This window comes from Phyllostomus discolor, chromosome 12, assembly GCF_004126475.2.
Source record: "Phyllostomus discolor isolate MPI-MPIP mPhyDis1 chromosome 12, mPhyDis1.pri.v3, whole genome shotgun sequence".
NCBI lineage: Eukaryota > Metazoa > Chordata > Mammalia > Chiroptera > Phyllostomidae > Phyllostomus > Phyllostomus discolor.
In genome coordinates, this window is record NC_040914.2 from 41261305 (window position 1) to 41273854 (window position 12550).

Below are 12550 nucleotides of genomic sequence, written 5' to 3' on the forward strand. Positions count from 1 at the left end.
GGATGCAGGATGGACGAGGTGGCGTAGAAGATGCATCTGTAAAAAGCCCGCCCGACCCTCCGTTTCCCGTTGTTCCTTCTCAAGGTCACAGCCCCACCCTGGAGGAGCTCGGCGTGCCAGGCCCCAGCCTTCAGTTCGCCCTCCCAGGCCCCACTGACCCCGACGGCCTCGTCTCCACGCTCCACCGCCACACGGCAGCCCGGGGCCTCGTCGCCTCTTCCCGGGACCACGGTCTCAGCTCCCGGCTGTCCGCCTGACGACCTGTCCTCAACACACAGCCTCACGTCCACTGAACAGGCGACGAGCCCACCCTGAGTACCCGCGTGCGCCAGGGCGACGGCCTTCAGCGGGCTGCCGGGAGTGGCCCCCTGCATCCTGAAGCATTCCCTTCCGGGCACGTCCCGTGGGTCCTCAGTGTGGCCAGCAGAGTGGCATGCTGTTCTGCACGGTCCTCTCAGGGTTCCGGCCTCCACGCCACCTGCACGTCTCTGCTCATTCCACCCCCTCCGACAGGGGGAGCGCCCTCCCAATGTTCACCTCCCTGGCTGTCAGTCCACCGCTCAAGACCTCAGGCGGCTGCCCTCTCATTAGGCTGAAACTCACACCCTTGGGTAAGATTTGCATCTCTCCGGCTTCCGGTGGAGCCACAAATGTTCATGCCCTATGAAAATTTAATTTCGTTGGGAATAAAGACTGGGTTCTTTTATTCATCCTTGCACACGGGGAGGGCAGAGGATTTGGTCCCGTCCCCGGCACGTGGGCCTTGCCTGTGGCTCAGGGACTCGGCACACGGGGAGACAGGGCAGCAGGGAAGGCTGAGCAGATGCCGTAACCGGACCGCTCGTCCTCTGGCCGTGTACCCGTTCCATCCCTGACTCTGCGGTCAAGGACTCTCGAGGTCTTAAACACATTGCCCATCCTCTCTGAAGGCTTATCTGTAAAGTGGAGGCCAATGACCTCGGACCGCTCACTTCCCTGCAGGTCTCCAAGGACCCTCGTCCTCCCCGCCAGGCAAAGCGCCAGAGGCGGGAGGGGACGTTCAGAGCCCCGCAGCCAGCGTGTGCAGAAGGTGGGTTTCTCCTCCATCCGGCCCGGCGTGAGGCCTTCCGTGGTCACCGAGTCAGCCACCGAGAGGCCCAAGGGTCAGACGGGAGGGTCCAAGAGCAGAGGGAGCTGTTCGAGGGTCCCCGCGGCGACCATGCTTGCTGTCGTCACTGTCGCTGCCACATGTGTCCAGCACAGCTGCCCCAGGTCCGGCCTGGGGAGCCTGCTGGCAGGGGCCTGGCACTGGAGACCCCCCCACAAAGGTGCTGCAGGAACCCCAGGACTGAGGGCGGGCTGGGGTGCCGAATCGCCACAGCTGCTGTTCCTCCTCTTCAACTGGAGCGGCTTTGTGTCGGTCTGTCAGTCTCTCTGTCATCCGTCCGTCCGTCCGTCCACCCATCCCTCCGCCCCATCTGTTTTATAAGACTCCATGTGAAGAAAAGGTTTTACTGCTTAAAAAAAACAGTGTTGGAGAACCATGCATCTGATCCACCTTCGGAGCTGAGTGTGGAGAACCCTGATCTATAGCCAGCACCATCGGGAAAAGCCACTGGCTGGACCAGAACCCGGTCCTTCCTCTACGCCCATCGGGAAGAGGGGCGGTGCAGCCGTGGGGGGTACTTCCAGGTGAAGCTGCAGGTGTTCCCCCAACGCCCACCAGGCTCCCCCGGCCCCTGGGAGAGACGCACAGCCTTGAGACGATGAGGAGGAAAGCCCGGGAAAGGCTCTGTGTGTGGTGCACGCGGGCGCACCGCCACGGGTACGGGACACGGGCTTCCGGCCCCGGTCCTGGGTTCTCCGCGCCACGTCAGTCATGGCTGTCAGGGGCCCGCACACAGGGATGGGGGGTACTGCCCAGGGCTGGGGTTCCTATGCCTGCAGGGTGGGGGGGGGGCGGGGGGGATGCCCCACATGACTCCCTGCCTCCTTCTGAGAGTCCGAATGTTTGCACACCGGCCTTCCCCGTCAGGCCCTCTGCAAGCCGCCTTCCCACCTGACTGCGGGGGTGTCCTCTGGCTCAGACCCCCAGGGCCCTCCCCACAGTCCCCGCTGCGCTGCATGGAATGCATGCAGGAGCTGCAGGTGCACGCCCCCCCCCCCACTACACTGCACTGGACTCAACGTATAGCAGGGTCCAGGGAGGCAGGCGGCCTGGAAGGACTGAGACGGATGGGGGAGTCCAGATAATCCCCGTGACTGAAAAAGTATCGGGAAAGTCTACCCGGAATTCTGCGGCCCGCCAGGCTGAATTGGGCTGATCACCCCAGATGCCTCAGAGGAAAGGAAGAGGGAGGAGCAGAAAGCAAACTGCAGCACTGAACCAGACCTGGGCACTGTGGGCCGGGCCTGTTTCGGAACCGGAGGCGGCTCCCGTCTTTCACCCAGAGGGGACGGCATTGGCACCCGGAGCGGCTGCGGTCTGGGGCGGAGTGGGGGTGCGGAACGCTGGGGGCAGCCGCGGCTTTCTCCTCGTGCCCGTGACCCTGTCTCCCTCTCACAGAAATCGGGCCTTCTCTCCACACATCATCACACACAGAACCGAGCCCCAGAGAAGGTAAAACCTAAAAGAGACCACGGAACCGGAACCCAGACTCCAGACTTCACCGACGAAAGGGAGCCTCCCGCCGGCAGCCTGGCCCCGGGGTGGGCCGGAGACCCGGGTGTGCCACACGGCAGCCCCGCCCCTCGGCAGACCTGCCTTTCGAAATGCCCGGTATTTTGTAGATCATCAGCGTGCAAATCCTCTGGCTTTCATCAAGGAAACAAGAGTGTAATACTACAATTAGCATTAATCTACCCTCCATACCTCCCTCTGTGCGTGTTCCCTCTGCAGTTGTGTATAGCTTAGGAGGTTTTAGCATTTCGGTTGTTTTGCAAAATTCGAGCAGGGTGCAGGTGGCGCCAGGGCCCACATCCTGCCCAGGCGTCCACTTCACAGCCGCGTCTCCGGGCGGCGCCAGGCCCCCTCTCCCAAACTGAAGTCGGGAAGCAAACGTGGCTCAGGGACTGGGAGTCTAAGGAGATTCTCGGCCTTCCTCTGGCCTCCTCGTCGAAGCTCCCTCAGAGAAAGTGAGAGTCCCTGCTTCCCTGATACGGCATCAGCCCCAGGTGGCAGCTGCAGTTGGAAGGAGAGGGGGGAGAGAGGTTTTCTTCCCGCACCCGGTGGCAGAGCATGCCCGCTGCTCACTCCGATCGATGCCACGGGGACACGGCCACAGTCCGCTTCTCAGCCTGCCCTGCAGCCCACGAGACCAGGTGCATGACCGGGTCCTTGCCATGAGGCAGGCCCCTTAACCACACGCCTGTCTCCCCATCCGGCTGGCCGCAGCGGGGCTGGACACCCAGGGCGAGGCTGGGGCTCCACTGGCCCGATGACCTCGAAGCAGAGGATCACCAGCTCCCACTGCTACATGACCCAAAAGCGGGTTTCTACTTGTGGCGGACCACTCTGTGGTTTTGCACACACGTGTTATGGCAGCTGGCCTACCTCCGCCGATACACTTATGTAAGCGTCGCTCCCCATTTTGAAGCCAACGAGGATGACTGCATTTTAGCTCCAATAACAGCAACAGCAATTGGGATTTCCTGAGCAACTGTCATCCTAGAAACTTCATATTGATTACCGCTTAATCCTCACAGCGCGTGCACGTGCCAGAGGCTGTCGGCCCATCTTCCAGGCGGGGACACAGACAGGTTAAATGATGTGCCCAAGGCCGTGCAGCCAGGAATCATGGGGGCGCAGGTTGGAGCCCGGGCAGGGTGGGTTCAAGAGCCTGTACGTCCCATCGCTGCCGGGGAGAAACCCTGACATCCACAAAATCAAACGTTCTCCCAGCCGGACCAGCGCGTTCTAAATTGTTCCCGTACCCCAAAGGTCGCTGCTGTCCCCTTTCCCAGGGGTTCCCAGGAACCGTGGCCTAGAAGCTCCAGCTCAGGGCCTTGCTGTCAGTCCCCAGACCTGCCTCACACCCCCATCCATCCACACGTCTGCCCGGATTTCGGCAGACTTTCCCCGCCCCACCCCTGGACGCTGGGCTCTCCTCCCTGCGAGTCCTCCCTGACTCAGACCGCCAGTCACCTGCCTCCTCCAGATGCTGCCCCAGATGCTGCTGAGATGACGGGCCCCCACATCGCCTCCTGGGAGGACGCCCACACGGTGGGCCTCTCTGTTTGCCTGTTCGGGCCGCCCTGGGTCTGGCCCGCCCGCTTGCTGCCTCACTGCAGACTCCATTCTGACTTCGCTGGGTCACACATTCGTATTTTTACTGGGGACTGACCAGGCCTCGGCCCGGGGCTCGGTGCAGGGGACTCGAGGGCGACCTGAGAGGCACCATCCCAGCCCCCGGGACAAGCAGGGTCAGAGCACTGAGCCCTCAGCCCGTTCCTCCTGGGTCTCAGCACGCTGCCTCCCTCCAAATCAACACCTCTGAAGGCGTTTCTTTTCTGGAATCCCAGCCTCTCCTCTTCAGATGCTTTCTCTAATTCCAGATCTGCACTCCGGCCCCTGGGTGCGGCCTGGTGTTCTCAGAGATGTGTGGTGGCGCCGACTGCCCTCGCCGAAGCCGGTGTGCCGCGAGCCCGGAGCATCGCCTCCCTGCCCGCATCGGGAGGAGGCGCCTGTCGCTGCGGTCAGTCCTGGGAGGAGGGGACACACCGCTCTGGTGTAGAGACGCTGGTTTTCTCCCTCTAAACGCGTACCAGGAAGCCAGGCAGCTCACCTCTGTGAGTCGCTTGTTTGCACACTGCTCATGCACGAGCCAGATGGTGTCTGTTTGTCTTAAGAAATTAAAAATGAAGAAGGAAGAGCAGGAGGAGTTGTTCATCTCCACCTCTCCCCTGCCCCGCCCCCATGCACACTCCGGGATCCGCGCTGGCAGGGGACTGAGTGCAGGCGCGCGCACACACACACACGCCTGTACTACCCGCACCGAGGTGCACCGGGCACCAGACGCCAGCCAGCTCCTAGGCCCCGCAGAGGTCAGGGCCCGGCACCCCGCAGAGGCAGAGGGGGCAGGCCAGTGCGGGGTCAGCTGGCAGAGAGTCCTTCCGTGTTCCGGCCGCCCGAGCAACCCCTGCTCTCCCCTGGAGCTGCAGCTGGCGGAGGGAGCGCAAACATCGTCCCTAAATCACCGGACTTCGCTCTAAGATTCATGAGCGGGACCCTGTAAACCCTGACCAGAAGCACAGGCAAGGACTGAAAGCCGTATTTCTGTCTAGGCTGAAACCTTGGGGAGGGGATTTTCCAGAGGTGGTCACCCTGAAGACCCCACGGGGGGTCCCCGTGTATTTCCCAGCGGTCAGGAGCGTCCTCTCGGACTCCCACACTGCCTCTGGGGAGATTACCCCTGGGGCTCTCCTGCCTAGGGCGGGACGGGAACTCAGGAAGACAAACCGTAACTTATCCAGGAAGCAGTGTGTTCCAGGCTCTGAACGGAAATTAACCTGTTTACCATCAAAAGGACTGTTGAGAAGCTTTGTGTGTGTCATTTTTAAAACGGGAACATGAAGTCGGGGTTCGGGAAAGTGCGCTGAGGTCCCATGGCTGCTAATGATGGTGCTGGGGGGTAAACGGGTAAAATCGGGGTGAATACAGAATTCCCGCGGCACCCTGACGCCTCCCAATCCGGGTGATCACAGGTCTAGGCTCACTCCCGATGTGACCGCCGGGGGACCACTGCGGCCTTCTGCAGCGCTGACCGGGAGGGCAGGGCCGCGCGGGGAGGGCGGGGCCGCACAGGCACAGCGCCTGGTGAGCGACTGACCGCGGAGGCTCTCTCTGGGTACGACAGTACAGTGTCTGCCCGCCACTGGCGGGATGTGATCTTTCCGGGGCGCACTGTGTCCCCACCACAACAGCTACCCGTTTTTATTTCATGTGTCCTTGGGACCACAGACACATCTTCAAGCCGGCTGGCCCCGCGTGCACCTGGCTGGGGAGGCGTGGGAAAGGAGCTGGGGACGGCTCCCCCTCGGCCCCCTTCCTTAACTCCCAGCCTGCCCCAGGGCCCACGGACCGAGACGAGCCCGCTCCCTGCAGCTGTCTCCGGAGCAATAGGCGACAGTGCGCAGTCGTTAGAGCAAGCGCACAGACGTGTCGTTTGAAGACGTGACTTTTTTTTTCCTCTTTGAAGGCGGCACCGAGAAGGACTAACTGCACTCGTGAGGCAGGTGGGAAGGCTCAGTGTGCGCACTCCGGTTGGACGCGGTTCCCCAAGGCCCTGGCGAAGCGAGCGGGGACCAGACTGGCAAAACGAAACACATTCCTCTCGCAGGCACACGGCGACCCGTTCCCCACTTTTTCAGCACCAACACCAGTCTGTGCTCGGCCACACAGGCCAGCAGACGCCAGCACACAGAGTGCAAGGGCAGTTAAATGGGGCCAGCTCCAGCCAGACTCGAGAAATCTATGGCCCGGGGCCCTTAGGAACCGCACCAACGCCTCTCTCCAAAGTGACTGGGAAGAGTGGTGTAATGCTAATGAAAGGCTCTGCTGGACCACTCCCCAGCAGGCCCGCCCTGGCCCTCAGCCTGCGGCGACTGCTGGTCAGTGCTCCTTTTCCCGTCCCCAGGGGGCCGGACAGGGCAGGTGGGGTGGACACACAACCTCCCCTCTGCTGGTCTCCTCTGCTCCACAGCCTCTCACGAGGCCGCATCATCTGCCATGCTTTGTACCTCGGACGAACAACTCTGTAGCCACAGCGGGCACTTCTCAGCCATTCCATTTTCCTTTAGGCCATGGCTAAAATGACATGTCCTGAGTGACCAGTTCTCATGTCCTGTTCACACAGCCATCGGGAGAAACGCCCAGACAGGACGATGCTGCAGCTGCCAGCCCCAAACCCCCAGCCGCCCGGAGCACCGTGTGGGCCGGAAGGACAACTGTGGGCTCTCTGCCTCACAATACGCTCACTGGTTCCCTGAAGAGAAGGTGAGACACATGACTGCAAGCCTCCAGAACGGTGCTCCGCCCTCTCCTGATCCCGCACACCCCAAGCCCTGGTCCCTTCAATGTCCCCGAAGTAAATTTTCTGCACTTTTGAGGCATCGGCCTTCCGATCAGTTTGCAGGGGTTACTCCACCCCCATGTCTCGTGCTGTGCCTACATGCCCCCAACACCTTTCACGAGTTAGATCACACGCACTCTTCTCCTGGCCACAGCGACACTGTTGGAACCGCACAATGATCTGCAGGAAAGTAAGTCCCGAGGACTAAGGGACAGGAGTTCTGGAAGCAGAATAAGACACCTGTCCCTGTGGACTGACAGCCACGTGACGTGAGACGGAGCGTGGCTCCTCTCACAGCCAGGGGAGCTTTTCCAGCCTGCACCCCTCTGCACCGCGGGCGACGACGACCTGCTGTCTTCCCCCGTCTCCCTGAGCCACCTGGATAACTGCGCTCAGCAACACGTGAGCCATTTCTGCTACCTGACTCTGCGTGCTAGCCTCTCACCGAAGTTACCCCTGAAAACAAGCCTAGATGGTCAGCAGGTAAGTTCGGAGAATCCAGTGTGTGGTGGGTGAGGCTGGATCAGGGACGGAGTTGGAGGGCGCTCAGATGTCGCACCAAGTTGGGTTTGTCTGTGCGTGCGTTTAGGGGTGGATGTGTATTTTATGTCACGGAGGAGGAGTACCTGTCAAAGAAGCGAGTGAGGACACAACGTGTATGCCACTGCGATGTGAGGGTGCAGCTGAGTCACGCACCTGAGAGGGAAGGAGCAGTGAGCCAGAGAGAGAACAATGACAATGAACGAGATGCCGAGGTGTAGGAGTGGCCAAAGGATAGTCGCCGAGTGTCTGGGTGGGCACAGCTGTGTGTGTGTGCGTGTGTGTGTGTGTGTGTATGCGTGTGTGCTCCGGAGCGACAGGGTTAATGGACAAGGACAAGACAAGTGAGCAAGGCGCTAGCTCTGCCAGGGAGCCCCGCAGCCAGAAGAGCCGCCTCACCCTGTAGTAGTCCGTGCTGTAGACGTCCCTGGACATGCCGAAGTCCCCGATCTTCACCAGCAGGTTGGCCCCGACCAGGCAGTTCCTGGTGGCCAGGTCGCGGTGCACGAAGTGCTGCGAGGCCAGGTAGACCATGCCCGAGGCGATCTGACTGGCGATGTGCAGCATCTGGGAGAGCCCCAGCTCGCCCTTCGCCTGGCGCGGCTGCCCGTCCACGAGGATCATGGCGTCCGGCCCGTGGGCCCTGTGGGAGGGAGCGGGGGGGAGAGAGGGGAGTGGAGAGAGCTCAGGAGACCGAGGGGAGAGGCCTCGGTTCCCGGTGGTCGGGAATGTGCCACAGGAGTGCATGCAGCCCCCCTGCCCGGCCGGCCTCAGGCCTGTCTCTGTCCACCCCCGGGCACGGGGCATGCGTGCAGGTGAGGCAGAAACGCCCAGACCCGCAACGGAGATGACCACGGATGGGCTCTCGGGCCGGGATATTCCGTCTTGTTCATCTCACAGCGCATAAACTAATTGTTGCACTTCCACGGCACATGAGAAGATATATTTTTGGCTGATCCGACAAAAAGTAGGTATGACTGTGATCCATTTGCATCAGACAGCTCTTGCTGTGTCAGCTTTGGTCAGTTTTCTGTCTGGGGGTCTAAGGAGACCAGCACGGGCCCCGGCTCTGATGAAACTGCAGCCACCGTAGTGGTAGCGGCTCCCCCCGACTGAGACCCGACTGGTGGACACTCCTCTAGGAGTGACAGGACGGGGTCGTTTCATGGGCGCAACGGCGGACCTGGGAAGCAGTTCTTACCGGCCCTAGTTTGCCAGGGAGGGAACCCAGGTTGGATAACTTGCTCCAGGCTGTCATTATCACTAAAATGGGGCAAATTCGGGGTGTGAACCCAAGTCTGTCGTTTCGATAAGGACTGAGCGCTCCAGGAAAGGACTAAACTTCACGGTGAGACGCAGCTCAGGGGTCCAGACTACCTCACGGGCACTTCCGGTTCCCCCGGGGCCCCTGTTCTGGAAACCCGCCTCACCCGGGGAGCTCACGGCCGGCTCCCCGCCCCGCCCGGTCCCTTCTCAAAATCACGGAGTCCACGGAATGCCCCACTTCAAGCAGATGCTCGCCAGCTCTTGGCGAACGAGCTAGAATCTTCCCCAACCTACGTTTGAACTCTGGAAACCTCATTCTCCGCCGTGGAATTCAAAAGGATTGGAAAGGCGGCCGAGTGTCCAGGGCCTGACTGCTCGCCCTGCCTCCGGGACCTGAACCCCACAGGCCCTCTCCCACACGGCTGCCGCTCCGCCGGGCATGCTCGGAGGCGGTGGACGTGGTTGGGGGGGGGGGGGCGCTAACCCCAACTCTGCGCTCACCGAGACGCTGTCTGCTCAGGGAACGCCTGGGTGGGGCCCCAGGCCCTTACCAGTCCCATCGAGAGCCCCTCTCTCTCTCTCTCTTTCTCCATCCCTTCCCTCTCTAAAAATAAATAAATAAAATCTTAAAAAAAAAGAAAAAAAGAGCCTCTCTCAACACCCAGACAATCTGGCTCCCAGACTGGGAAAATCCTTCTCGCGGCCAACCCAGTCTTTCCAGAAAAGCACCATCCAGCAGAGCTTTTCCCGAAGGGAATGTTTTATACTGCACTGCCCGACACGGTAGCCACTTGTGGCTACTGAGTATTCAGAATGTGCCTAGTGAGACCGAGGAAGTGAATGTTTAAATGTTATTTAGGAAATGTAAATTTAAATTCAAATGGCCACATGGCTACTACACTAGACAGCACAGCTCTTCGTTGGTCAAAGGGAAATCTGCCCCTTTTCCAACTACTTCTGTCTCCTCATGAGTTTGTACGCTGCCTCTTCCTCATCAAACGCCTCTGGCGAGAAGCTTCCAGAGGGCTGGGGGAGGAGTGAGGCTCAGCCCGACTGCACAGCCCTGAGCAACGCAGGCACCAGGTGGGAAGGCTGGTCGCTTTCCCTGGGGCAAGGGTGGCCCTGGGCCCCTGGACATGGGGGTCACAGGCCGGCAGGCCCACCCTGAGCCCATCCCAGACCCCGCTCCTCTCCTCGGTCCGCCGGGAACCAGGAGGAAGAGCACAGGTGACTTGTCCCAGCGCCCTCGAGGTTGCCTCCCTGGAGATCGGGGAGGGAGGCCTGAATCCAGCTGCTCGGCGGACGGTACAAAAAAAAAAAAAAAAAAGAAAGAAAGTAAAGAAAGAAAGGAAGGAAAGAAAGAAAGGAAAAAAGGAAAGGAAAGGAGAAAGAAAGAAAGAAAGAAAGAAAGAAAGAAAGAAAGAAAGAGAGAGAGAGAGAGAGAGAGAGAGAGAGAGAGATAAGATAAAGAAAGAAAGAAAGAAAGAAAGAAAGAAAGAAAGAAAGAAAGAAAGAAAGAAAGAAAGAAAAAGGCTGCTTCTCCAGTCTAACCTTTGACCTGAATGTGCAAAGAAGCAAATGTGGCTCCTGGCTCCAGAGGGAACCCCATGGGTTTGGGGGGGCCGCGTCAGGGTGCCGGGGCGGGCGCAGCCGCCACCGCCTACCTGAGGAACTTGTTCAGGTCCCCGTGCTTCATGTACTCGAAGACCATGATGAGGGGGTCCCCGTCGCCACACACGCCGTAGAACTTGACGATGTGCTCGTGCTGCAGGTTGGTGAGCAGCTCGGCCTCCCTCTGGAAGTCCTTCCGGGCGGCCAGGGTGGGGTCCTTCAGGGCCTGGAAACGGGGCGGGACAAGGGTTCTCAGCCGCCACAGGACGGGCCCCCCCCCCCACCAGGGACGAAACCTGGTGCCCAGCAGTAAAGACCTGCCGGTTCCCCACGGATGAGATTTTAATCGGGGTCCACAGACCACGAGGCTAAGTCACAGCAGCTGGGCCTGACCCCTCCTTCAGCACCATTGTCCCTGCACACGCAGAAACCAGCCATCTGACCCCCACGGCCCGACACCAGGCAGTAACTTCAGTTCTGTTCATCTCGGTGCCCTGGGCTTCCTCGGGGTCGGTGTGAACGGCAGAGGGAGGGGCGTGAGGCAGGAGGCCTGACACAGGCCCCTCCCCCCAAGGCTTCCTGGGCTCCCAGTTCCCACGGCTAAAACGATCAGTGGGAAAGCCCGCCCCCACGGCCGTCGCTTCCCAAATCCCCCAGGTCCAGAGTCCACGAGGAACCAGGTGGGCAGTGGAACCAAGTCTCCGGGCCCGCTCCACCCTTTGACGCCAGGTGAAGGAGGGGATATTTGCAGGGAAACATCAATGCTTGGGCTGTAGACTCAGGATCCTCAGGACCAGGTAAAGGATGGCAGAGCCCCAGGGTGGGATGGCAGGTGGGCGCCTGGCGGCCTCTGAAATGTCGGGACCCAGCCCCCGTGGGAGTGGGAGACCCCGTGGGAGGAGTGGGCAGCAAGCCAGGCCACTCGCCCCAGGGCCCTGGCAGATAAATGGAGGAGGGGTTGGTGTAAATGTGGATTTTCCAGCACCAAAGGGGATGAGGAGACCAAAGCAGAAGCGTGTGGACACATCCCAGGGACCCTGGCATGAGGCGCCCATGGGATGCATCCATGGTGAGGGCTGCTGGGGTGGGAGGAGAGAGGGGGACCCTTCTGCAGGAGGAGCAGCCTGGGCAGGTGAGCTCACACCTTTCTGCAGCCTCCCCACCCTCTTAACATCGGCCCCAAAGGTCGCAGAGCAGCGACCTCAGCAGGCGGGGCTGGAGGCGGCGAGGCAGTGAGTGCGCAGTCCGTGCACCATTTCGGGGGTTAGTGAGAACCTGGACACGCTTGTCGGCTCGAGTGCTGTCCGCCACGCACCTCTCCTTCTCTGGTGCTTTAGGCCGACTGGCCTCCCTGCAGAACGTGCTGCTGCGGAAGGGCCTCCCGGCCAGGGACCTCTCTCCTGCCGCTGCTACCCCCAGCGGCTGCAACCCTCGGGGATGCCTGGGCCACACACAGCAGGAACATGAATGTGTAGAAACTACCTCGGGGGGGGGGGCCGTCGGCCCCACGGGTCATTAGCGCACAGAGACAGTGGACTCCGGCGTGAAAAAGGCCCGAGGGGGGGGCGGCATCGTCTAGATATCCATCTAGATATCAACTTCCGTGTTACATCGTAAGTGGCACCTCGTCTCTGGTCTGCAGGTCAAGGGCAACGCTCCCAGGGAGGACCTCAGCTGAAAGTCTGTGGTCTCCCCACCAGATACAAAGCCCCACTCCAAATCCAACCAGCACCACCTTGCATGCCCTTCAAACTCCGGAACTTTCACCAGAAAACGTGTTTGATTAAATGGCTCCGCTCCTGACAAAAACGTTGGAAGCAACCTAAGTGCACCTTTCCCGTTTCACAGGCGAGAGCACTGAGGTCCAGGACAGAAACTTGGTGGCTCTGGTCTGTCTCCGAACACCTGCCTGAGTTAACAGTGTGTCGGGTGCAGCCATCACACTGGTGGGTCCCCCGGGGGTAATGGGGGACACAAACGGGATGGAGCAGAGTCTGGGGAGCCCAGCAGTGCGGGTGCCAGCACAGGGGCGAGCCCAATGAGGATGCCAGGCTGCAGGGCAGGCCAAGACTGGAGGCGAGGGG

General features: G+C 60.7%; 1 protein-coding gene across 1 annotated transcript in view; it reads right to left on the reverse strand.

Annotated features, from left to right (window-relative positions):
- NTRK3 (neurotrophic receptor tyrosine kinase 3) overlaps nucleotides 1–12550 on the reverse strand; it is a 265412-nt gene that overhangs the window by 34097 nt on the left and 218765 nt on the right. Inside the window, exons 15-16 of the mRNA XM_028502298.2 lie at nucleotides 10520–10692; nucleotides 7989–8232 (exon numbers count right to left, since the gene is read on the reverse strand). Of these exons, the coding sequence (XP_028358099.1) occupies nucleotides 7989–8232; nucleotides 10520–10692 (417 nt within the window). The remainder of the gene's footprint in view (nucleotides 1–7988; nucleotides 8233–10519; nucleotides 10693–12550) is intronic.